This window comes from Corvus cornix, chromosome 6 (genome assembly GCF_000738735.6).
Source record: "Corvus cornix cornix isolate S_Up_H32 chromosome 6, ASM73873v5, whole genome shotgun sequence".
NCBI lineage: Eukaryota > Metazoa > Chordata > Aves > Passeriformes > Corvidae > Corvus > Corvus cornix.
In genome coordinates, this window is record NC_046336.1 from 7,879,901 (window position 1) to 7,905,290 (window position 25,390).

General features: G+C 40.3%; 1 protein-coding gene across 18 annotated transcripts in view; it reads left to right on the plus strand.

Annotated features, from left to right (window-relative positions):
• ABLIM1 (actin binding LIM protein 1) overlaps positions 1–25,390 on the plus strand; it is a 193,540-nt gene that overhangs the window by 107,556 nt on the left and 60,594 nt on the right. For all 18 annotated transcript variants that reach the window (XM_039553585.1, XM_019292463.3, XM_019292443.3 and 15 more), the window contains exons 5-6: positions 11,664–11,790; positions 12,925–13,018. In XM_039553585.1, coding sequence (XP_039409519.1) covers positions 11,664–11,790; positions 12,925–13,018 — 221 coding nt within the window. The remainder of the gene's footprint in view (positions 1–11,663; positions 11,791–12,924; positions 13,019–25,390) is intronic.

A 25,390-nucleotide genomic window follows, 5' to 3' on the forward strand; every position in this document is an offset into this window, starting at 1 on the left:
TAGTGCAATAGTCTCCAAAACAGACAAATAAAAATGAGAACAGTTTATAAGTTCAGAACTAATCAATAAAAAAAATATCAATGAAGCATCCTCTGTCTTCAAAGATACTCCAGTTGATGCTTTAGCTTTGTGCAAAAGTTGACTTAGATACAGAAAAGTCTTTCTTGCTGGCACCAAAGAGTTAATTTTAATTAGTGTAAAGTGTTTCAGATTACTTCCAGGTTTCTCCTGCTGGCTAATACACATATAATTTTTTTTTTCCAAATGCTTTGCCATTTTTTGAAAGGATTTTTTTTAATACAAGTTCTTTTAGGAGAGACTGATTCACACTATGCATCTATTTTATATCCTATACTGCTGTCAGCTTCCCCTGGTCACTTTCAAGTAGGTCACTAGAGGAGACCTTCCTTAGAACAAAGAAAGTTTGTGGGACTTCAGTAGACTGCAAATGTATCAGGTTTGATTGGCTTGTGTAATGTAAAAGGAAGCTTTCTATCCTAGAATGTCTGCATTAATGCTGACATGCCATTTTCTGGTGTCTGTTACTTCATACAAATGAAAACCTACCGACAACTTTGCTTGGATGATTACAAGGAAAATCAAATGCCTCCAAGTACAGGGGTTAACATCTCAAATAACATGGACCTGAATATTGTTACACTCTATTGTAGTGTACACCAGTGAAAATAAGATGGGAAAATACTAAATAATTCATTTTCCTTTTTTTCTTTAGTATTAGTTGGGTCCATAGTACTTATTTACCTTATTTATATTAATATTTCTTTCATTGCACATGTGTTACCTGGAGTTACAGCTATTTTCTTGAAGAACCAATTCAGTGACTCCATTTTTATTCTAAATTTTTAAAACAGTCTCCTTCAGTATTCAGATGCTATAGAGTAATCATAGTTTATAATTTAATCAATCCTATTCCTTGGCCACTGCTAGGAATACACAGTGCACAAATTTTGGGATCTTCCTTCATTCAGCAGGAAATCTAATATCAAATACGTGTAAATAACTTTGCAGACAAATGAAATGAGTGGTGTTTGGTTTTCTTATTGTTTTATTTCATATGACAGCTTGATAAATGGCATGTGAACTGTAAAGCAAAGTGACTGGGACAGATGTAGAGCAGCACAGAAACAGGGGACAAGTAGATAACACCAACTAAAAGTGTGGTGTTGATGCCTTGGATGGTTTAGAATTTTCAAGATTCTGTCAAAGACATAAAGTTTTTTCTTTGGACCTGATAAAGGAGTAATGCAATAATGTATCCCAGTAATTGCTATTTATGTTTTAAACAGTGTCCAGTTTTGTATTCAGCATCATGATTGCCTGGTTTTTACTGTCTGAAGCTTTTTCTACGCTCTGTTGTGTTCTGGCTGCATGGTAACACACTGTGTTTAAGGTCCACGTTGTCTCTCCAGAAAAGCAGTTGTGCAGGCACCTGTTATTTCTAAATTTTGGGCAAAGCTGCAACTGTGCAGTTGCATAGTTGTATAAAATGCCCTCCATTAGGGCATTTTATCAGTGAATTCTCCCCAAAGCAGCTGGTAAATGAACTGATGCAGACTTTGAATAAAAATCTCTAGTTCAGTCAGACCTTCATTTTAAAGAAGTACCACACTCTCTTGCATTTCTTCTTGAACTCACAAGAGGTGGCGTGAAAAGTCCAGCTGAGAGCAGAGCAGCTGTACAGAGATCCCCCCACTTGGGACAGGCACAGGAGGTGGTGCCAGCAGGCTGTGGAACTCGAGCCAGAGCTCTTCTGGCTCAGGCATCATCTCTGAAATTCAGAAGAGACTACATGTCTTTGAATATAGTTTAGTCCTTCTTCCTTAAGCAGAGATCTTTTTTCCTTGGGTAATTCACTGTTTCCACAATAAAGCACTTCAGTAATAAGAATGTTACACCATTTTCTACCTGACATTGAGCCCTTTCTCTGTTCATTCCTTGTCTGTATGCTGGTCTGGAAGTTTTAATTATTTCTGATTACCTTTTTGCTGAAAGGTTGGATCATTTTAGTGATGTACATTAACTAGTTGAGAAATTGCATTTCCAGTGAAAAGTGGGTTTTCTGGGACAAACCTCTCTATCCAAAAGAAACTTAAGCATTACAATCACCTAACAGGAGTTTTCATTTTGAAAAATTCATCTTCTGAAATGGTGATGAAGACTTTCACTATAGTTTCTTTTCAGTGAAATAGATCCTTGTGTCCTATAAATGCCGAGGTACCCAGTGGTGATACAGTTTGGAAAGAAGCAGAGGGAAAATATTTCAACTTCCCTTTCTTTGTAACAGTCTCTCCTGGGAGTTAAGAGCATTACAGTACAGCCAAGACGTGGACCAGAGTTTTCAAACTGACCAACAAAGTGTTCCATGTGCATGAATAATCCTTGTGCAGCTGTTCCCCAACCAGCCGGCGTCCACGTGGAGATTTCACATCATGTTTTGTGTGCTTGCCCTTGTCTGTTTTGCACATTGTGTTCTGGCTCAAAGAATGTCAGTTTTGTGGGACAAATGCTTTCATGCCTATCAGCACAGAGTCTAACAGGGTTGGATTTTGTCTTGCAACTGGGGATCTTTGCTCTATTGTGATATAAATAATAAGCTTAATGCTTAATGAACTTGTGGGAGAAAGATATCTTTGTTAATTATTCAATAGCCTTATCTCTTCGAAAAAGATGCAGGCAGTAAATCTCCCAGTAAATATTTGAAATTTCCAATAAGGTTCTGGTCATAGTGAAGTAAAGCAGAGCCAACATACCATACCTGCTGAAGAAGGAGGAGGTGGGAAGGTAAAAATAGGAGTCATCTTTTGCCTCACTGCCCAGGAAGTGTCAGAAAAGTGAGGTTGTGTTTCAAACAACAGAGCATCAAAATGGAGAAGAAGCAAATTTACTTTGCAGTCCTCCTTTAAAGGCTCTCTAATTCTCAGTGCAGTCCTATAGACAGGACATAACTGTCCTTTCATTAGATAAAAATATAGGTGATTGCTGCCAATATTCAGAAATGTCAGAGCTGATGTATAAACATGACAGACTTCTCCATTAGAAATTAGCTAAAATGGATGCAAAATTCCTTTTTATCATAGTTCTTGGAAAAGTCTGCAGCTTGGATTTGTAACTGTTCAGCCACATTTGACTAATTTTTCATTATTTTGTTCTTTATAATTTTTTTCCATAGCTCTCTGAAAACTCCTTCAATTCCATAGGGAATTTAAAAGTGAAGGGGAAAGTTGGCTGGCTGTTAGTAAGCAAGATATCTGCAGTGATTTGTGGCTTTAAAGAGTGTTGAGCAACATCCAACACATGATTTTGAGCTTATTCTTAGGAAATATTCTCCAATTTCACACTGTGTCAAAGCTATGCAGGTACTTGGCACAGATGGAGATGGGCCTTGTGTGCGAGACACTGAGTTTGTCTTAAGGAATATTCACCCACAATATCCATAACTTCAGTGAATGCCCTGGGGAACTTAGAGAGACTCAACAGTTTTGGTTTTAAACATGCATTTTTAAAATTTTAAGTTTTTAAAACTTTGAGCCTTAAGGGTTTAGTATTTTTTGTGTGCTGTAACACTAAGATTTTCTCATTTCATTCTTGGCTTGTCTGCTTGCATAAGCAGAAACACTCCCATATCTCTGTGGCATTCAAGCCCGTGTTTAGCTGCTGGAGATTCAGTTGAGGGTTTTGAGAATTTGGCAGAATGGGCTCACGTAGTCCTGTATCCCTTCTTTTTTTAAATTTAACATAGAATAAAGGCATACCATGGACATCACTGCTGATTGATTTCAAATACTGTGATTTAAATCATTGATTTTAATCATGGTTTGTTCAATAACTCAGGAAACCTTGATTAGTCTGACTGATTGTAACCTTGGTTTACATTTAGATTTTTAATTATAAAATACTAATTGATAAACATGAGGGTACTTCATAACTGTACACATCTACTTAAACTAATACAGCTTTGCATAAAGTCATCATATTATTTAACATCTATATTTTTCCCTAACAACTGTTTTTGCTAATGAGTTGTCAAGCTCTATTTGAATGAAAGTTGCAATTTTATTTAGAATGCATGAAGTATCTGTGGATATTTTTTACTTTCAGAAATATGCTAGACATATGAAGAATGTAAATGCATTAAAATACACTTCAGTTTTGGAATTTATATTTTTCAAAGTCTGTAGCTTATAAAACTATTTACTTTGGATCACCATGTCTTTAAAAATTTTAAAAGTGGTACATCTTATCATACCTACTTTTTCTCATAGATGGGAAAAGGAAAGCAAGTTTACTCCCAGTGTTTTCAGATCCCATGATTTAATTAAAACTTTAAATTCTGATTTTAAATGAAATCCTTTATTTTTTAATTGTCACTATTTAATTCTCAATTTCTTTAGTCTGAATTTGATTGTAATAACCTTGCAGGGCAGCTACATTTATGACTTAATATATTGAGCATACAGTGGGTCTAAAATTTTACCATACCCCCCTTTTTAAGAATAAAAGAAGCAAATCAATGTTCATGACATGATAAAAGTTCAAAGAAATTATGCAAATCCAAGCAGAGTTCCTTTCTGGCAAAAGCCATTAGACTGTGCCTAAGAATGTGCAATTCTTCCAATGACACTGGCCCATTTGTATGATTGTTTCAAGATGATTCATTCTTTTCAATAATGCTTGCAGTTTTTGAGGCATTTTTGTAATTTGAATTACTTTCTAGGATTAATTTTAGTCCTCATTTATGTCCTCACTCATAAAAAAGGGTAAATTACTCAAGCAGCTTCCATTTGCTCAGCTATTTCCTATTTTAAGAGGACTGGTATTTTAATGCTGCTTTATAAATTGCCTTAGATCCTTCTCTAGAGGTGTAGAAGCTTTGTTAGAAACTTCTGGGTGATAGAGCAGCAACTGGATTTAAAATACAGTTGTGGCAGGGCAGGAAGTTTCTGATTTATGAGTTTTCTGTCAGAAAATTCCTTTTAAAAAATAACTGTTCTCCAGGAAGGTGTTTCCAGTCTGGTTTCCCCATTTCTTTTGGATACTTTTGTGTTACAGTAAATTGGACAAAAACATTGTGAATGGACTATACAAGAGTACTAAATATGTATCAGTTCTTATTTGCTTAAGTGTAACCCCATCTTGAACTTGGAAATCAAAACATGTCCGTCTCCTTAGCTTTTACTGGAGGAGTGCTACTGAAAAGCTGATTCCAAAGGAAGTTCTGGGGGAGGTGCAAGGAATTCCTCAGTAAATGGGTGTTGCATGAGGAGGCATCACTAGCTTGGAAAACACAACTATAGAGGAGATCCCCAGGGACAGGAGTATCTGGGAATTGTCATGTTCAGAAAGCCTGCCAGGTAGTAAGTCAGGAATCAGAGGTCACTTCAAAAGAATGTGAAAAGTGAATTAGCTGTTAGCAAGACCTTAGTTTGCCATATGTTATCCAGGCATAAAAACCTTCCTAAAGGTTGTCATAAGTTTCATTCCTATTTTGAGGAGGTTTTACCCTGTTGGAATTGCTTGTTTTCCAAGAGTAACATTTGAAAATTATCCAAAATAGTCTGCAAATGAAGAGACACAATGTGCTATCCATGAGCTGGATATTAAACAATGAAGCTCTGAGCTAATGATGCAAACCTTGGGGTACTGTGAGTGGGAACTGTGACTTTGAATTCAGCTGGAACTACCTGAGTACTGAAATATGGTAAAAGAAATGAAAGGATAAAAGACTGACCTCAGCTTAGATGTACCTGGCCCTGGTTTATGCTTCAGAGTATTTTTACAGGTGGTACTCTGGGAGTGCTGGGATGGGAAGAAACCCAAAAACTTTATTTATCTTTTGTAGGACAATTAAAAACTCTTCTCTTACATAGTAGGTAGTACATTTGCTCTTTCTTCCTCCTCCTATTTCATTCACTCTCTTGTTCTCAGTTCAGACACCTGTATAAAAGATTGGGTTGAAGAAGGGACTGGGATTGATGTAATGGAAAAAGGTTAACTTGGTGATATGATTTTTGCAGGGACAGTTTGCAGGAGTGAGGTGCCAGAAGGTCATTTGGTTTGGTCTCCTTTGGGAATAAGGTGTAGAAAGATGTGGAAATAAGGAATTGCCTTTCTCTGTTAAAGACTTAAATCAATACAGACCAAACTGGAGGTGGGGAAGAGCATTCATCCTTCCGAACCACTTTAAATTAAATCAGGTGATGAAAGAGCAATTTACAGTAATCGCAGAATCACAGAATCATTTAGGTTGGAAAAGATCTCTGAGACCACAGAGTCCAGCCTATGCCCCAACACCACTGTGCCAACCACAGCACAGCACTGAGTGCCACGTTCAGGCTTTCCTTGAACAGCTCCAGGGATGGTGACTCCAGCACCTCCCTGAGAAGCCCATTCCAATGTCTAATTACCCTTTCTCCAAGGAAATTCTTCCTCACATCCAACCTAAACCTCCCATGGTGGAGTTTAGAGCATGAATAAAGATATTAAACAGGACTGGGCCCCACACTGGTCCCTGAGGGACACCACTAGTGATGGGTCTAATGATATAGTCAAGATGTACAATAACCTTTTTCTTAAAAAGGCAAGTCAGTTTTGGGCACTCAGATGGTTACAGGGACTTGTGCTGCAAGTAAAGAATGCCAGTTCATGCCATTGTGATTTCTTTCCCTATTTTATCAACTAAAATAGTTTTACTTTCTTTACTTATTTGTTTTGAAAATATCAGTTTTTCCCAACTTGCCATTTATAATAAACTATCAAAGCTATACTGCACTTCCCATGGGAAATTTATTTCCCTCCATTGTATGCGCCCAGCCTCTTATTGTTAGATTTTGGGAGCACAAGGCTGCCTGTGTGGGTTTGTTTTGCCTTCAGCACAAGGGCAATAGCGAATTTGTTCTGACAAACATTTCCCATCCTTGCAGTGGCAAAGAGAAGGGGGTTGGCAGCAAATTTCTTGAGTTACATGCTCAGATTTAAATCCTGCATGTAAAATTCCCAATATTGTATGTCCTTCTCTGACTTCCAGAACTTATCACGGTCTCAATGACCAAGTGGTTATGCTTTAAACTTTGAAAACATTTGTCATGCTGTGAACATAGTGAGTTTGTATTTTTAGCTTTGTCAGAAATATCCTGAAGATCTGGAAAAGCCTGCATGATATCATCAAACCTTTCAATTTTAAAGCAAGGCTTTAGAAGGCGTTGCCTGATCTGTGGTTAAAGGGTGACTGAGAAAAACCTCTGGTCTCTCCACCTCTATGAGAAATTGTAATTGCACAGCCTTCAAATTGCCACAGAAGAATTACAGGGATATAAGTTCTTTTTCAAGGTGACTAAGAGCTATTTATACTTACAGATTTCTTGACCTTGACTCCAGTGATAATATTTGCCTCTTTCATCACTTCCAAATCACTTGCTCTTTAGGTCCAGCTATGTTTGACAATGTATTTCTTTGTAATTCCAATGAAAACTTGTTGTTTTTTTTAAGTATTAAAATAATAACAAAAATTCCCCCCAGTTCTGCCCTGCTTTTCCTGTTTCAGAGCAGAAGCCTACTGGTGCTGTCTTTGTAAAACTCACATATCAATATTTTATGAGGAGGGGAAATAGTTACAAAAGGAGTGTAATAAGAGTACAAAATACCTGTGACTTGTGGGGGTTGTGGCAGCTTCAGACTTTATCTATTAGACATGTGCTTCTGATGGCCATCAGGATTGAAATGAACTCTTTGGTGACTTAATTATTAATCATTAAATCAGGCTGCTATTAGCTTTGTTCACAGAGCTAACCCTGCATGGAGCAGAGTTGGTGTAATCATTCACATGACTTTGCATAACCCTGTTTATTAGGACAAAAGCACATAGAGATGGTTTCTCTTTCATAAATCATATGGGATGAGCAGAGAATGTGGGATAAAGGTATATTTGCTATTAAATTTTCAAAGCAATCCAAATGGGAGTGGGTAAAAGTCGTACTCTGTGTGCTGAGGGTTAATCCAGCTGTATCAGCCCTGAGCTCACCTGTGCACTATTGGCTGAGAGCAGGGGAGGGAGGCAAAGGCAGAAAATCAGCTGCTTAATTTAGACAGTGACAAATGGCTTGCTGTGCAGGATGCTTCACTCCTGGATGTCTGGGGTGATGCAGATGCTAAAAAGGGAAAGACATTTTCTCGTATCTTTACAAGCAAGGTGTCATGGGTGGCAGCTCAGCCTGACCTGCATCTTTTAGTGGGGCTGCTAAAAGTGGTTGGAGGTCTAAATCATATATTGTATTATAGTGCCATGCTCTGTCCCCCCCCTTTTCCCATGCTTTTGGGCTGGCTGACTCCACATCATAGTCCTTTTGTCCAGGCATTTTCTTTTGTACCCAGACATGTCAAATACGACATATTTGTAAGTGCGTAGGGGAGCTGTACTGCTCACTCTGCATTTTAACCAGCACACTGCACTGTCCGCCTCCTCCTCTTTGTTATCTTGGCACTGCTGAATGTGTGATGTGCAAGGAATGGGACTAAGAAAGAATCCAGGTTATATGGCAGAAAGAAAATTCAAGAAAGCTCAATTTCAAGGGCTGCAGTCTGCTAGACCCAGGTATGAAGCCAGAGAGAACCATGGTGAGAATCATTGTACACAAATTTGGAAAGGATTTTCAGATTTTTCAGTCTGCTCTGGCATATGGTTGTGGACTGCAACTCTTACATCCCAGCCCTTTTATTTGCAGCATGTGCTGGTTATAGGTTAGACAGATACAGATTGTGCTTAATGTGATACTGAGATCCTGCCTGTATACACTGATGACATTCAGCCAAAGGCTTAAATGTGCCTGATGCAGGCCTGAGATCATAATGGCTTTTATTTGTAGAATTTGGATGAACAAATGGTCTTTTCTTAGCCCAGCCCAGCCCTATTCACTTTCTATTTTAGGAGATAATGATAATTGCTAGCTTTTCATGTATATACCCAACAGTTTTTCCAGAATTAAAATCAGGTTTATTTAAAAGCCATCTCAGCCTAACACAACAGTACTGGGCTATTAGTTTCCTTTGATTCTAAACATTCCATGTGTCTGTTGTATTAGCAGAATGGAAATGATGTTAATTTCCTTTTGCAAAACACTTCAAGGAGCCCAGGAAGAGTGTAGATGTCATTGGTGCTATGGAATAATAAAAGGGTGTTGCCAGCCCCTTGTATTAAACATGAGCGCAATAGTAAGTCTGGTGCTCAGACTTACTGTGACTTTGGCTTACAAAGAAGCTGTTAAACAGTCAGAGGTACTTCATGGATCTCTATTCCCCCGCGTATCTGGTTTTGGCATCACTAAAGATAAAGATGCTGGGCTAGGTAGACCTTTTGTGTAAAGCAGTTTCTCTATTCCCACTGCCTTGGAAATTAAGTGTTTTAAAAATCTCTTTATTGATTCCATTTCCGAGAAACTTCAGCTTCACAGAAGTTTCCCAGATAAAAATGAAAAAAACATGGAAAATATAGCAGGGAATGTATCACAGTGTGACTGGCCCCAGGTCAGGGTTGTGGAAGCTGGCACACTAGGAAGAAGCAGGAGTGCTAGGGAGCTGGGAAATCTGGGAAATGGGCTGTTTTAATGCGCTGTTTTAAAACTGCTGTTCAGCACACACTGGGACTGGGGGGAGGATCTCATTCGTTCTCACAAAGTCACGTTGCATGGCTTCAGATTTAGCTTTAAGACGGCTGGAAGGGACCTCAAGAGATGATGTAGTATCCTCCCCAAACCAAAGGCAAGATCAGCATGCCAAAGCCACCCTGACACGTGTCTGTCCCTTCTTCAGCCCTGTGCTGAAAATTCCAGAGCCTCCCTTGGTGACCTGTTCCAGCCTTTGCTGTCATCACAGACTGGCATGGAGCCTTCAGCTGTCATGGCAGAGCAGAGGGATACATTACATGGTGTCACTCCTTGTCATTTCATGATTTCAGCTTGTAACATATGTCCTCTAGAGAAAGTCCTGGTATGAGGACATCTCAGGGCTGCTTTTCAAGTCCAAGTTGTGTCAACTGTCTGTGACTTGCATTTTGTCACAAGATAACCATGGTGCTTAGTCCCCCTCCCCTCCTTTTTTAAGGGATTTGAGAAGAAGAAGAATACTGATAGAAAGAGGGACATACAAATGGTGGATTCCTGGATAGCAGGAATGTGCAGCACATACTTGGGGTTCTTTTGGCCCATTATCCAACAAACAAAAGTCATGCCCTTTAGTCAATAGGACTGACTCTGCTCTCATTATCAGTTGTGATAATAAACTTGCACTTGCCCTTTTGCAAGGGATGGTGTTGCCTGGCTTAAACCCATGAGGAGATGAAGGTTTTTGGGCTGTACCTGTTCAGTCAGCTTGAGTGTTGGAGCCAGGCTCATCTTTTCCCCGCTGCCTGGGCTTTAACAGCTTGGATTGCTCAGTTCTGTTTGTCTCTATTTGTTGTTATCTGTTGATGTTTCAGGCATTCACCAAAGGAACACCAAGTCTGGGGATAATAAAATCTGGAAAATCCTTTGTTCGAGGCTGTCTCCTCTGTGGCTTCCCTGTGTGCCTCAGCTGATGGGCATTCCTTTTCCACTTCACTGGGCTTCCAGGCCCTCCCCTCCCTCAGTGCTTCTGTCCCCTGAGGCTGGGCACAGAAGCACAACCCTTGCAGTTCAGTGTTGTCTGCCACATCAGTCTCTTCAGATCTTACCATGTGCTGGATTGCCCCTTAACGGGAAATCTTTTTGAGTATTTTATGTTTGAAGGGAGAGGACTGGAAGCTTGGGGCTGAGCTAGAGATTTCTGATGTAACATGAGATATTGTGGCACCCCCTGGGACAGAGTGCTCCTGGCTTCTGGTTTCCATTCTGCCATCAGAGTCCTCCAGGACTGGGGTGAGAAGTGAGTGTTGACGACCAGGGAGGTACCAAAATTCCTGAGCGAGAGTCCCTTTGCCGATTAGAGACCAGGAGAACTTCAGTTTCCCACACCTGCAGGTGGGAGACAATATGCGGTCGCTGCAGCCTTCACCGCAGTCCCAGGGCTGTCCCTGGAGAAAGGTCTCGGCAGTCACAGGGCTGTCACCGCTGCTCTGGGCTGTCCCTGGAGAAAGGTCTCGGCAGTCACAGGGCTGTCACGGCTGCGCCGGGCTGTCCCTGGAGAAAGGTCTGTGCCCTGCTGCTCTGGGCTGTGCCACTCGCGGGGCTCTGCTGCCGCCCAACGGGGACGTGCAGCGCCCTTGCTGCTGCTCGCTCGCCTCGCTCAGCTCCGTGAAGCGCTCAGGGTCTTGCTGAAAGCAAAACGAGGAACGCCGATTGCTTTGGAAGACAGGAGCTTTCTACAGTGAGGGTTTTTTGTAGCTTGTTCCTAACAAAATCTGAAGTTTTTACAGAGTTTGCCAGGCGGTCTTTGAATCATAAGCAGCATGAAAAACAGGAGAAATACTTTCCCTCTTCTGCTGAGTATGTCTGTAATGCCAAAGATTGAGTCTTTGTAGAGGACCCAGGAAGGCTTTAAGGAAGGGAAGATGCATCTTTGCACTGCTGTGTAGTTCATCCCTTTGGCTACCAAGTGTTGTGATGGGGGGCAGTTAATGAAGGGTAATGAACCAAGTAGCTAACAACAAATGCATCTGTTTGTTTGCTTGTTTGCAGATTGTGCTGGCTGTGGAAGAGACATAAAAAATGGACAAGCATTGCTGGCCCTGGATAAGCAGTGGCACCTGGGGTGCTTTAAGTGCAAGGCCTGTGGGAAGGTCCTAACCGGGGAATACATCAGCAAGTGAGTATTCTCTTCTGAATACTGTTCTCTGCTTCTCTTCTGAACTCCTGGCACAGTTTTACCTGCTAGCAGAGAAGAGCTTGCAGCAAAATTCACATCTAGAAGTCCTGTTTTGACCACCTTTTCATATACACCAAGATCTTTGTTCCCAGTGAGAGCTGAGCTGGGAAAGTGAACTGCAAAGTGTAACTGAAGGTGATGTTTAATACTGAAAGGAGTATAAGTCCGTGTTCCCACAGAGGATTAGGTGGATTGTTGCATATGTTTTCTGTAGTAGCCGAATAAAGCATTGTGTCATTTTGCTTTCCACATGTGATTTTGAGAAAAAAAAGTAGGAATTCATTCATTTCTTACCTTTGCTAGAAAACAGAATAAACATGATGATGTGATTGACCTGACACTGTATTTCTCATCTCCATATAAGAAACTAATGAAGAGGGTTTTGAGTGGAAGAAAGTGTAGAGAAAGGGAATAGGGAAATTATAAAAGAGAGAGAATGAAGATACAATCTCTTTTTCCCCCTTCAAGCATATAGCAAAAAGAAAAATTAGGGAAACAATGCATGTTTTGTAAACCTGCCATTTGGGTATGTATAATATTTATAAGAAGTAGCATCTGTAATTTCTCAAGAAAAAATCCAGTGCCTGAGAAAGACTCCTAGGCTGACTAGTGTTTCCACTTTTACTGTATGTTCCTTGTTCATACCAAAAAAATACATTATCTTACACTTAAAAGTAACTGCTTATAGTCTTGCAGACTATATAAGGTTTTTTTTTCTGAAGTGAGCAAAAACTGTCTGCCTGTGATAGACTGTGATCTCCTCTCCTCCCCAGAGACAGTGACACTGATTCCCTGGAACTGCACCACCTGTAGGTGTAGAGAGTCTGCTCTAAAGAAGGAGGTTTAGTGGTTTGTACTGGATGCCTTGTCTTGATGGGAATTTAAGGAATAATTCTAAGAGGCATTAGTGAGAATATGATTTTTGTTTCTACAAAGTGTTTCCCTTGAACTCTCCCCATTTACCTCTGTCTGTGTGTAGTTCCAAACTGAAGACAAAGGAAGAGAGTAACTCATGCTGTAACCTGTTTAATAAGAAGTGGTTTGTAATTTGTGAATTTGTTAATTGTTTTTCAGAGATGGTGCTCCTTACTGTGAAAAGGACTACCAAGTTCTTTTTGGAGTCAAGTGTGAAGCATGTCACCAGTTCATTACTGGGAAAGTCCTAGAGGTAGGTGTTGTGTAAACTAGAGTTTATGAAAAATTGAGCCATGTCCCATTATGTCCTCATGTAACTGCAGAGAATACAAAAATTCTCACAGAAAGGCTTCCTGCTGATTTTAGAACAAAGTTGCTGATTTTCAGAATTATTTTCAGTGTTTTAGTTTTGCAGTCATCAGGAAAAGTATCTGATATAGAATTAATTGGACTAGTTTCTATGGATCTGTGGTTTCTATTTTTCTCTTTCCGTGGTGATCTGCAAAGTCTATTGCACTGCTTATTCTGTGTCAGATTTAATATATTTACAGAAGTAATTTGAGTACTGGAATCACCTTTGACAACCATAAGTTTGTCAGAACTTGCCACGTGAGATTTACACGTGATCTGAATGATGCTGAGGAGGTGAGAGGGAGAAATGTGCTGGAGAAGTAAATTATATGTTCAGAAGTGAGAAGGCAGAAACCATCTGAATAATCTCCTTTGCTGACTCTTACCTGGAGTCCTCAACATTCTCATTGAAACCAGTCAAATCTTTTTAGAGATGTCAGTACCAACCTCCATCTCTCATGGCTCTGGTAAGTCCCCTTTGAGCTGGAATCCTTGAACTGTGCATGGATTCCTCTGTGTCATTATTGAATTGTTTAAGGGGCAAAAATGCAGAGGACTTTCCTTGTTACTGAGATATGAGAAGCAAAACCGTTATCTCTTGTCCCTGTAGGAAACTCTGTTCAGTGGAAAGAACCTAAGCTGTGAGCTCAGGTCAGCAGCTGGACTGTATGTTTTTCAGTGAATAACTGAAAATAAACCTGAAAGTGTCACAGAAAATAAAAGCAGCTGGAAGTTGCTAGTGAAAGTGTGTTACAGCTTTCCTTCTTTTTGTCCCATCTACTACAAATGTAAGACTGTGTCAGCCCTCCTGTGAGAAGGTTTGGGTTTGCCATGAAGTGGTATTGTGGTTTTAGTTGTGGAGGTTTCTCTGGTCCAGCATTCAGAATATTAACCAGTCACCATAAGAGACTCAGAGCTCGTGTGGACACCTGGTGCATTTGTCACTGCATGCACTGGAAGGATGTACAGTTCTTTCATTAGCCAGACTCATAGCCTGCCTCCTTTGAAATGTGTATCTAATTCCTTTGGAGACCTGCACAGATAATTACTGCGAGCAGCCTGAGTTTTCCCTTGAGTAGGAAGGCTGTGTCTCTTCTTGCTTCTTCTGGTCTGCCACCATCTGCTTATCTGTTCCTCTCCACTGATGAGTTTTGCAATTTAGCATTATGTATTGGAGACACCTTAGTTGCCATGCTGTACAGGAAGCACTTAGGAGAGAAATAATTGGATTTGTGAGATTGGGTAACATAAAATAATTCTAAAATTATTTTAGGTGTACATGACAGTTGGCTCTAACCTATAAGCAATGCAACCTATTCAGATGAAAATGACAGAAGAGAGGGTTATTAGAGTCTGTGGAGAGCTGGGAAGAAATAAACTATTTCTATCTGGAGCATTTTGTGTAGTAGCTGTGAATATGGCAAGGTTGCACTCATGTTACACTTCCTAGCATCAGTGAGGAAGAAACCTAGCTGTTCAAGGGGTCATGAGCTGTGTCCTATCAGAACTGGATAAACTGAGACTAAGGAAAGATTGGTTCAATTGACCTGGAACTTGCCTGTCCATCATCATTTAAGCTAAAGTTCATGTTATCAGAGATGTATCCTGGGCAGAACCTTGGTGCTCATTCTGGCCCCAAGGTGAGTTTCTCACTTCACAGTTCTTATTCTTCTATGGCTGTTTATTATCAGAAGATGAGACAACACTTGCTGCAGAAAGGAAGCATGTCCAAACTCTTGCAATGATCTCCCTCTTCTAGAGTCAAAATCAGATAAAAAAGATCGTTTTTTCTCTTTGACCTGGCCCCTGCAGCATCCGACTTTGCTGATGAATTAGAAACAGAGCTTTTGAATGATCTTGTCAGTAATGGAAACATTAAGCATGCTAAGTTCTGGTTGAGACTAGAAATTTTGCTTGAATATTTGTGGCTCTCACTGGTTATCAGAGACACAACCCAAAGTACTGCAGCAGAGGGCAGCAGTGGTTCTCAGTACGTAAGTGACACCAAACTCCTCGAAGGCCTGTAGAAGTTGTGTTGCTCTGACTGCTGTCTGTAAGGTGTAGGCTGGCCAAATTATTAGAAATTTTCACCAAAAAAATTAGCATTGTGTAGCCAGGGAGGCCATTCAGACATTGGCTTAACTGAATTGCAGTGTATTAGCAGCTTGGATAGCCCATGGTTGAAGTTCTCCGGGTGTCTGGGAATGCAGATGCAGGAGAGACATTCCAACACTCTGTGTCTTTTACGTGGTGCTGGAAAAGTTTGGAAGATACAGGTGAGCAGCTACTGTTCAACAATCAGAGCAGTTTATCAGAACTGTGGGCTTGTTTTGTGGCTGTCACTGTCAGAGCTGCACGGTTCCAAAGGGAGAGTACTGATGCCTCTAAATATGACTCAAGGAACTAATAAGTTGAAAGCTAGTATGAGAAAATCATGTGTCAGCACGTGTGTCCCCTCTGGGCAGGAGAGGTTGTCTGAAGGATGGGGTCAGAGCATGACATAAATCCTCTGGTAATAACGGAGACAAGAGATCGGAAGCAGCCACAGGGCCACAGGAGATAATTCACAGAACAGGATGCCACAGTTCAGAGAGGGCTGCAGACCTGTTTGAGGCAGGACGATGAACAATCTCCTTATCCTGTACTGGGAATCACCCACAACCTTTCAGTTCACCTGAAGTTTTAATTTAGATGAAGCTTGAGATTCTCACAGGAGGATTACTGTCTTCCCTCTTCGTTTTCTTTGGCAATATTTCTTTGGAAAATGTGGGTATTTTTGATGATTTATATCATGTAGGTTGTCTCTTGTCCTGCTGTTTCCCCCTTGGGAAGGAAACCACATTCCTGGTGTGAAGTAGCACACTTACAGGAATTGTTTAGGTAGAGGTTATAACTGCCCAGCCCAAATTATACCTACTAACATGCAGAGGGAAAAAACCCCAAAACACTTTGTATTTTGCCTTTGTTAATAAAAACGATTGTAGCAAATGCCCTGTAGTAAATATACTGATCAGTACATTCCATTTTATTTGTCATTAAAGTAATTCATTATGTCAGAAGCAGAGTATGCTACTATCTCATCATCTTCATCCAAAGAAATTATTAGAAGAGATTGAAGGGAATTTTATGGTACATTGTGTACAAACACTTCCCTCTAATGGATCAGAAGTGATTAGCAGCAGTCCATTTTGGTGCTATTTTTTTTTCTGCTTCTTCTTATTACATCTAGGGCAGACTGTAGAAAAACTGAAGGGAGACAAAAGCATGAAACTTATGTTTGGGTTCACAGAGGCTGGTGCTGTCTATTTTACCAGTAAAAGCCTATTTTACTTATTTATTTTTATTTAAAGAGAGATTGAGATTCTTTGCAACATTCCAGACTTGCAGCTCCTGCTTATGTTGTCCCCCAGTATGGCTTTAGCACCTCTGAGAAAGTCAGATTTTTCAGTCTCCTACAATCAACAGCCAGCAAGAGAGACAGCCAGTCCTAAAGTGGACCTGAGAGTCTTCATCTCAGAAACAGCCATGCTGTGGCCCTGGTAGCACCCTCAACAAAACCTGTCAGAAATGCCAAGGTTTGGGTTCAAACCTTGAGATCCAAGGACAGACTTCCTCCAGTCAGTAGAGGTGACCCCTTTGCTCAATTAAGAAATGCACTAATAGAAAGACGGGACTTATTTTGCTAATATCCACAAATCATGGAAGAATGCTCTTTTTTTCTAGGCCATAGATCTAAGAACTTTCAGTAGCCATGGAAATATTCAAGAAAAATCCCATGTGCATTTAAGTCAGCTCAGATATTTCTGATGTATTATTTGGCACATTGCTCTCTGTGACAGATACTCACAGATGATAGATGAGTGCATGCCAACACAATAAATGTGGTAAATGTCCAATATGAAATAGATATTGCAGCTTTCCTGAGCATACTGGATACTTTAATGCTTGAGTGTTTCGGGAAATGTTGTCAAGGCAACAGAGATCACTGTCTTCCTTGGGCTTCTCCAGCAGAAAGGAATCTTTAGTTATGAAAAATTATTCATTTCCCATTAACTCTGGTAAAAAACGTTTTTAGCAGGCAATAACAGCATAGTGAGAGTGAGGACTTCTACACAGACTTTCCACTAAGCAATGGTTTTCATAGCTTCAGGGCTTGCCTATTGAAACATGCCCTTCTGGTCCTAAAACTCCAAATTTCTGTGCAGACATGTGCAACTTCACAAATGTAAGTAAACTTCAGCATATATTTAGCCATTTGAAAGGTGTCGACCTAAATGATTTTTGTCTAATGTGTTTTTCATATACAGTATAACTGCTGCTCCAGGGCTTAATTCAAAATATGTTAAATCATTGAGAAGCTTCCAGCTGACTTCAGAGAATGGTGGATCATGCCTGTACCCATGTATTTCATCTTTGCTTATCTAAAATGTGTTACAATACTCCTAAGCAGTATCCTTTTAGATCGGCACAAAAAAGACATGAGGGCAGAAACGGGTGAATATTTTGCATGAAATCATATGAAAAGCCTGAGAATAAGATCCAGGTCTTAAAATTTTCACCCTTTTTTGGCTGTAACTGATTGAACAGGATTTGATCTCATGATCTAGAGATGTATATACCTGTTCTCAAGTGCCTTAACCATCTTGCTACTCCACGCATTTATTTTTATAATGCTATTTGCTTAATATTAATTGGCAAAACAAACAAACAAAAAAGCCATTGTGTGATTTCTCCTGGCTGTGCATAGCTCTAGTTCATGTTTGAGGGGCTGCTGCCTGCCCTGGGTTTGTTTCCTGTGCACTGTTGAATCTTGCACCCCACCTTGTAAGCAGTGGCACAGTGCCATTTTCACAGATGGACCTGAAAAGGGAAATGCCAGGCCACCAGAAGGTTCCCTTGATTTCAGATTGCAAGGTCAGGTCAAGTTCTAGATATGTTTGTGATGTTGTAATTTATGCTGAGCTTCCCCTGATTTTAAAGAGGAGTATTAATTCAAGATGTGGTACTTAACCTAGATGAAGTTTAGTACTTGTAAATACTGTTACTTTAATTGCCAGAATTTTAAGATTCTCATCTGTGCTGTAACTAATTCTGAAAGATGTCAACTCTGAGACACCTTGACTTCTGAAGATAGAAGGAAATAGCAATAATTATGAGAGGGAAACAGCAAACAAACAGTGAAAGCTGCTACATTTGTCTAAGAAAATTGTATCCATATTTAAGAGGCAAGGCATGTAACCCAGAAAAGCCTTTAAGTTTCTTCAGATGTTTTCAGAGCTAGATTTAGAAACCTGTGCTGTGAGGGGTTCATAGAAGTTTCTGCTGATTCTTTAGATGTGAATGGTTCTGTTCTAAATAATAAATAAACAAATAAATATCATGACAGAACAACCTTGCTGGTTCCCATACAAACTGTAAGTGAATTATTTGAACAATGCCTGTCAATGTTGTTCATGTGTTGCCTTATGCAAACACTCACCCATGTGAGCAGCTTTGCTCATGTGAGTATTAGCATTCAGATGCTTCAATTGATTGACTTTCAGAGAAACTCAGCAGCCTGCATGTTTAACTACTCTATTTTAAGGAGACTTAGGCTCATAGCTTATGTGAAAACATCACCCTTCTCTGCAAAGGCCCATGCAGTACAGAGTTTAGTTAGGTACTGCAGTACCGTTATGCATCTGGTCCTGTGTTCTTAAAACACTTTCTAGACTGAGGAGCCAGGTAGAGAATCTCTTAACCTGAGATTTATTTCAATTCTGTTCAGAAATGTTAAATGAAAGAGTAGCATATATTCTTCTACCTAATGAGGTATTTAGGAAGACTGTTTTCATAGGAATTATTCAGGAAGTATCACAAAATATGTAATTTACTGGATTTTAATGATGCAGCCTGTACTGATAATATAGGTTGATGTGAAGTAAAATTTCAAACACTTTTATAAATGAAGCAATTAATGAACCGAACAGAGACTGATGATAGGATGGATCCAAACAGGTTTGGTGCTATGTTGAAGTTGTGGTAAAATAATATCCCTGAAGAATGCACTACCATTCAGTTTTCATAGCACTAAGTATCCACTGCTTTATATGTCTTACAGTCTTGGGAGAGACTTTGCTCTCAACCAGTATCTCCCAGTCACTGCTGTAATCTTACACACCCCACAATAATCCAGAGGAAAAGGCCACAGAGCATGTGAGAAGCAGCAGTGGAGTTCAGTGCATGCTTTGATACTCCTGTGATTTGCTTTGTTTTTGTTTAATTTTACTGCCTTTAGAATAAAGGAGAAAACATGACCATGTTTCTTGAACGTCCCAGGTAGATGATAACAAAAGCAGAAGCACATGCTGTGGTTGGTTGTCAGACAGGTACATACAGAAGAGCACAGGACCTTTTTGATTATGGAAGATACCTGGGAGAGATCAAATAGGCTCGGAGCACAGAGCCCATTGAAGACTCATCCAGTGTTCCTAGGGTGTGACTGAAGCATGATCTTGCTCCAAAATGTGCAAACAGGATAACGGGATACAGGTGCCGGTGTGAGAAGTGGCTGCAGCACTTTGGCTGCATCAGTCTGAATTGGGCTAGAATACCATCTCGGTGAAACTGTTTCTAACAAAACTAGACTAGCACCCAGGAGGCTGTATAAATTCTTCAGAAGCTGGAGAAGTAATATTTAATAACTTCCAGAGGAGGAGAGTGCCGAGTTCATACTCAGCAGACGCCTCTCCCCACGGGAAAAATGTTCTGAATTGTGTCGACATCAAATAGTGACACACAAACGTGATGAGAATGGTCCTGCCCCTGCCTGGGCCGGTGCTCTTCCCCTTTTCCTTTCCCAGAATGGGATGGCCGGGTTGCTGCCCGAGTGGGTTTAATGTGCAGGGAGGGTTATTTGCTGGTTTTGGTGGGTGTGTGCAGGAGAGGGCTGAGGGAGGAGGAGGAGGAGTGAGGCTCCGGGCTGGCTGTGCAGCTCCAGGCACAGCCGGGCGGGTTCGGAGAGAACAGAACCAGCGGCACAGCACTGCTGCTCCTGCCTGAGCCTCAGCGGAGCTGAGGAGGAAATGGACTTGGACTGAAAAATCCCTATCAGAAGGTAAACCCCTTCCTGTGAAAGCAGAGCTGAACTGGAAAGGGTCATGGCTTTCCTGGAGGAGGGAGAGGGGGGTGCAGCTTTGTGAAGTGACTGAATAGCTTGCCAGTGGGATCATAATAGGGTACTTGTACTTTTGTTCCTGTGCACCAGAAGGAGGTTTTTTTTAAAGGCTGTGTGTAATTCTGTGGTTTAGATAAAGAGAGTGCAGCTACACATGTTTTTAAACTGCCAGGAAGAGAGGAGAATGGCACAGAGCTTGGGCTGTTTCTGATTGCGACTGATTGCTGCTGTATGGAGGAACAATACAATTCTCTATCTTAAATAATTCTTGATAGAGTTTCTTGGTTCTTTTGATCACTTTGGAGATTTGTACAGAGAAATATGGTTAGCATCTGTTTCCAGTTTCCCTGCCTTTTTGCTGAGAAATGTGTTTTATCAGTTAACATGGAATGCTAATTTTTTTTCTTAATGTGAGGTTTTTTGGATAAACGCAGGGAAACAAAAAGTTTAACAATAACTCAGGATATGGGTAAATGGTTCAGACAGGTTGCCTATGTAGCTGAGTAGCACCATAGATTTAATTTAATTTAGACTACATTTCCCTGATGAAAAATACCCTGCTGTAATTGCTGAGAACACCACACCAGAGACAAGATCAAAAATCTAGAATAAATATACCTGCAGAAAAAGAACATAAAATGCTTGGTTTAAAGATCTTTCTAACAGGATTTTAGTGATTTCCCCCCTTCAAAAGACAGAATTTGGCAGGAGGGGTATCTGTAGTTGGGTAAGAGTTGATATATAAAGATGACAAAAGAGTATCTGAAGTTGACAGAGCCCTAACAGAAGTTCAGTTGCTATGGCAGCATAATCACAAGGCATTAACTTCTCAGCAGTGGTTTGGAAACCATCCTTCAGTCAATTTGAACATCAATAGGAAGGGGAGGAATGTTAAGAGGATGTAAAGATGGTGAATAATACGAGCAGGTTGCAACAAGTAATTTGAAAAAATAACCAATTAAATCTTCCTTATTGCCACAAAGGGATTTGTGAAATCTCTCAGGTGCTTATAAAATTATGGCTTATCTCTATAAATTGCTTTTGTGAGTACAATCTTGCTGATTAGGATCTATATTTCCTAGCAAAACATCTTCAGTGTTTATCTTTTTAATTTAGTTAAATATTCTCTAGTGTGCTTCTTGAACTAAATATTACCAAAAAAACTTCATCAGACAGGTCAAAATTATTTAAAATGACATTTCAGTAGAGGCATTTGTATTAGCACAAAGTTTCTTGCCACCACCAACAGCCTTTGTGACAAATAGCCATTGCATTTATTCCAGTAGGATGGAACAGACAAAATAAGTAGCTTTTTCATGTCTTAGAGGTGCACAGAACACATAGCAGCTTTTAGCAGAAGAGTAATTTAGCTAGATTAATGTATTATTAGTGTTAGTTAATTGGATTAAGAATTCAGTTTCTTGGTTGTAGGGCAGAACACATCTTGTTCTCTTGGAGCAGACTCCTTTAGGGAAAACATAATTCTCTAGTTTTATTTTGTAGCCCCCATTGCTTCTTCTGTCCATCTCTCAAACCTTTGCATTGTTCTGGTGCTACCTGCCACAATCACCCACAAGAGAGAGATGAAACCAATCATGATCCCTGCACCAAAATGCTTAGACTGAACCCAGGAGTTCCTCCAGTGTTGCAGCCCCACTGGCAGGTGGGATGTGGTGACAGGGGAATGTGGCTGTGCACTCTGCAGCAATATGAAATTATTTCAGGCAGTTACTTTTTGCTTCTCCTGGACAGAGATCACACTGAAAAATGGATTAAATGGTAAAATATTTTTTTGCAGGAATCTGATGTTTCATTTTTAAGTCTTCCTATCAGTGAAGACTTTATGACCGACTTCTGGAAGACATGGGTAGAACTTATACCTATCTCCCATAAAAAATAATTGTTGAGAAGAATGCAGCAATAACGTGTTTGAAACTTGAGAAGTGGAGAAGAGCCTGTTGGGACAAGTCTGTAGCTGTCACCTGCTTGCAACAGGCTCCATCCGGGTATTGTGCTCAGCACTCACTTTGTGAGGACTCAGCCACCTCTCTCTTTTGTCTGCTTTGTCAGGGTGTTTTCCTGAGGGGGGAAAAAAAGTTAAGAAAAACAAATACTAGCCCAAAAGACATGTTTGGAATCTCTAGGGACTTTGAATTCCACAGAATTAACACCTGTCTTTATTGAGCAGGTGGTTTTACAGATGAAGAAATATGATCATGTGAGTATTTTATGGGTATTAAATGTTTGAAATGACCACCTGAAGTACAAGATGGGTAGATTTTAATTACATGCTCATGCTACATTAGAAGATCATACAGGTCTCGTAGCTCTTTGGATAGATATCTGGGATGTGTGACATTTATTACAAGTCTTTTTCTTTTTAAGAGGGGAAAATAGCACACAGTAAGAGATGCGTCTTTTCATCACTAGAAATGCAGATACTCTGGCATTTAAACTGTCTGTGAAACTAGTTTGGGATTTTTTGTGGTTTGCAGAGGTCAAGGAAATACTGTTGTAAATCATTTAAGCATAAGTTAAAATGTTAAGCAATTGACTTTTACATGTAGGATTTGGAGAGAGAGATCTGTTATGCATAGAGATGGATTTGCTGTTGCTTAGCGTTCTGTAAAGCCGTTGCATCTTGGCTGGGTAATGTTTTTTCCTAGCAGTGAGGAGAGTAAAGAGTGAGGCAGTAAGAAACTTTTAGCAGATTTATCTCACCATCACCCTTGAGCTACTGGCGTTGAGGCAAAATCACGGAGATGCTGTAGTCAGTTGAAGATCAAATGGCAGCAAATGTTGTTAGATATCCTTTTCTGCTTTATGTCCACCAGCTCTTTCCTGCTCATCACTACATTAGTATGTGGGAATAGTTTCTCTGTGGTAACGAGAAATCTTGATTTTTATATGGAGCTGAAGTAAACAAGACAGGGAGTAAAATCCCTGTGTCTTGGCTCCAACATGCATACTCTGATTGGATATTCATGCCAGCAAGGATTCAAAAACGAACTTGCATAGTTTTGCCACTGTAATTGGAAATCATGTATATCAGCAGTTAGAAGACTGACAAATAGAAAAAAAAAAAAGGACTTCTGCCAAAAAGCAAAGGCTCTGCTTCTAGCAGAGTACATGTTGATGGTCTGACATCTATTCAAAGTTGTTCTTTTTGAAAAAGAGACAACAATTTCTTTACACTAACTATCCGCTGGTTACCCTGATGTCCTTTCTTATTTCCATTTTAAGTTTAGTGTAACATAAACACTTTGGCTGGAATCACAAAACAAGGATTCCTTAGAAATGTCTGGATGTAGTCAAATACAGGCTCATAACTGATATGGATGACTGTGGAGTGACTGGGAAGAAAAGTATTTGAAGCAAATTTGTCCTTTCCCTAGGTTGTCGTCTGTTGTTTGTTGTGACCTCTTGCTTTAAGAGATTTCCAAAGGTAGTAGGTAGCATTGCAGTTACTCAAGGATAAAACCCATTCTTTAGACTTTTTGAAGCATTATCAGATCAGACTGGTTTCAATAGGATCATTTTCCTACACGAGCAGGCTCTAGTCACTAATAGAAAAAAGTATTCCCTGGACAATTCCCACGTTTCCCTATCAGGACAATCCATGAGTCTCCATGGTACAAACTGGCATAAATTGAGTGTTGCATGTCTACTTTGTTTCTTACACGCTACTTTTGTTTTATGTTCTCTGGTTATTTTCTATGGATGTACTGAGTCTGACCTCATGCATAGTTGCCTTCTCCCCTCCTTTGGCCCTTGCAACTCTTGTTTCTCTGTTGTTTTTGGGACACTCCCTCTGAAATGAATGCAGATACCAGAATGGAGCCCAGGCTTTGCTAAATCACATGCCAAAGCTTGCATGGCTCCTGGATCAGCCTTCTGACAGACAACAGGAAAGGCTTTTCTGTGTGAGATGAACAAGAAAATTGGCTACAGTTACTTAGATCTAGTGCCGGGCTACACGGAGGTCCAGCAGTGCTGGGACTCTGAGGATTTGAGTTCTCTGCTTGGCTGTGCTGCAAGCATTAATTTTGGTCCAGGGTGAGTTGCTTAAACTCCCAAGCTCTCACTTGTTTCATCAGCTGGAAAGTGGTTTGCACTTGCCCACTGAACAGTTTAACATGAGTTTTATCTTGAGCTGTTCTCCCAGCCTTCCCCATAGCACCAAGCCCTGTCACAGTGCTGGGCTCTCTGGGTCAATAGAAATTTTGGGGCCGATGCAGCTCACCCAACCCCAGAATTTCTGCTGGTCTTGCACTTGTACTGTCTCAGTGAACCACAGGTCAGATCAACCAAAGCTGCCTTCTAGCTGCAAGGCCCCTGCTGTACCAGGAATTTTGCTGCTTAGCCAAACAGGTCTCAGTAAACTGATTTAACTCTGTTGGAAATTTTTCCAGTATAACCCGTGCTCCCTAGGAGCTGCCTGATGCATTTGTGAAATCTTCTTTCTTTGTCATGTCCATCGGAATGGTTTTTAAGGTCAGAAGAACTGCTAAAGTCATTTTGCTTGACCTTCTCTTTTCAAAATCAGAGCTTTTCCCTAGAAACCAAATGAAAGCTTATCCTTTGGGAAATTACCCAGTCATGAAAACTGCAGAATGATTGCAAGGCCAAACGTTTTCCCTCATGCTGCTTAAATTACCTTTGCTTTTTAGAAACTTCACCTTGTTTTGAGGTTAAATTTGTCTAATTCCAGCTTTTTGATGTCACAGAGTTTTCAATGGGATTGAAAAGCTTCTGCTCTTTCCTGCTATTACCTCCTTTCTCGGCTTTAATCACCTGTCATTGTGATCTAGTCCCCTCTGAAGCCTTTATCTAAGTAATGATTTGACTCTGAGTCCTTCAGGATCACAGCTAAAAGCTCACCTTGTGTTGATGTTCTTCACTGAGTTCCCTTCTGCAAATCCACCTGTATGCACACACCAGGGTTATAAATTTTTTTCTCCTTTTCCTTTACATTCTTTGTATACATTAAATGATCAGAAGAGCCAGCCCTTTCAGGTCCTCTGTGACAACCTTTTCTGGGAGATTTTGATGATGTTCCCCAACTGCCTCTGTCAATTGCTCTTGCCCAGAACATGGCTCTCAGTCTCACAGGCCCTT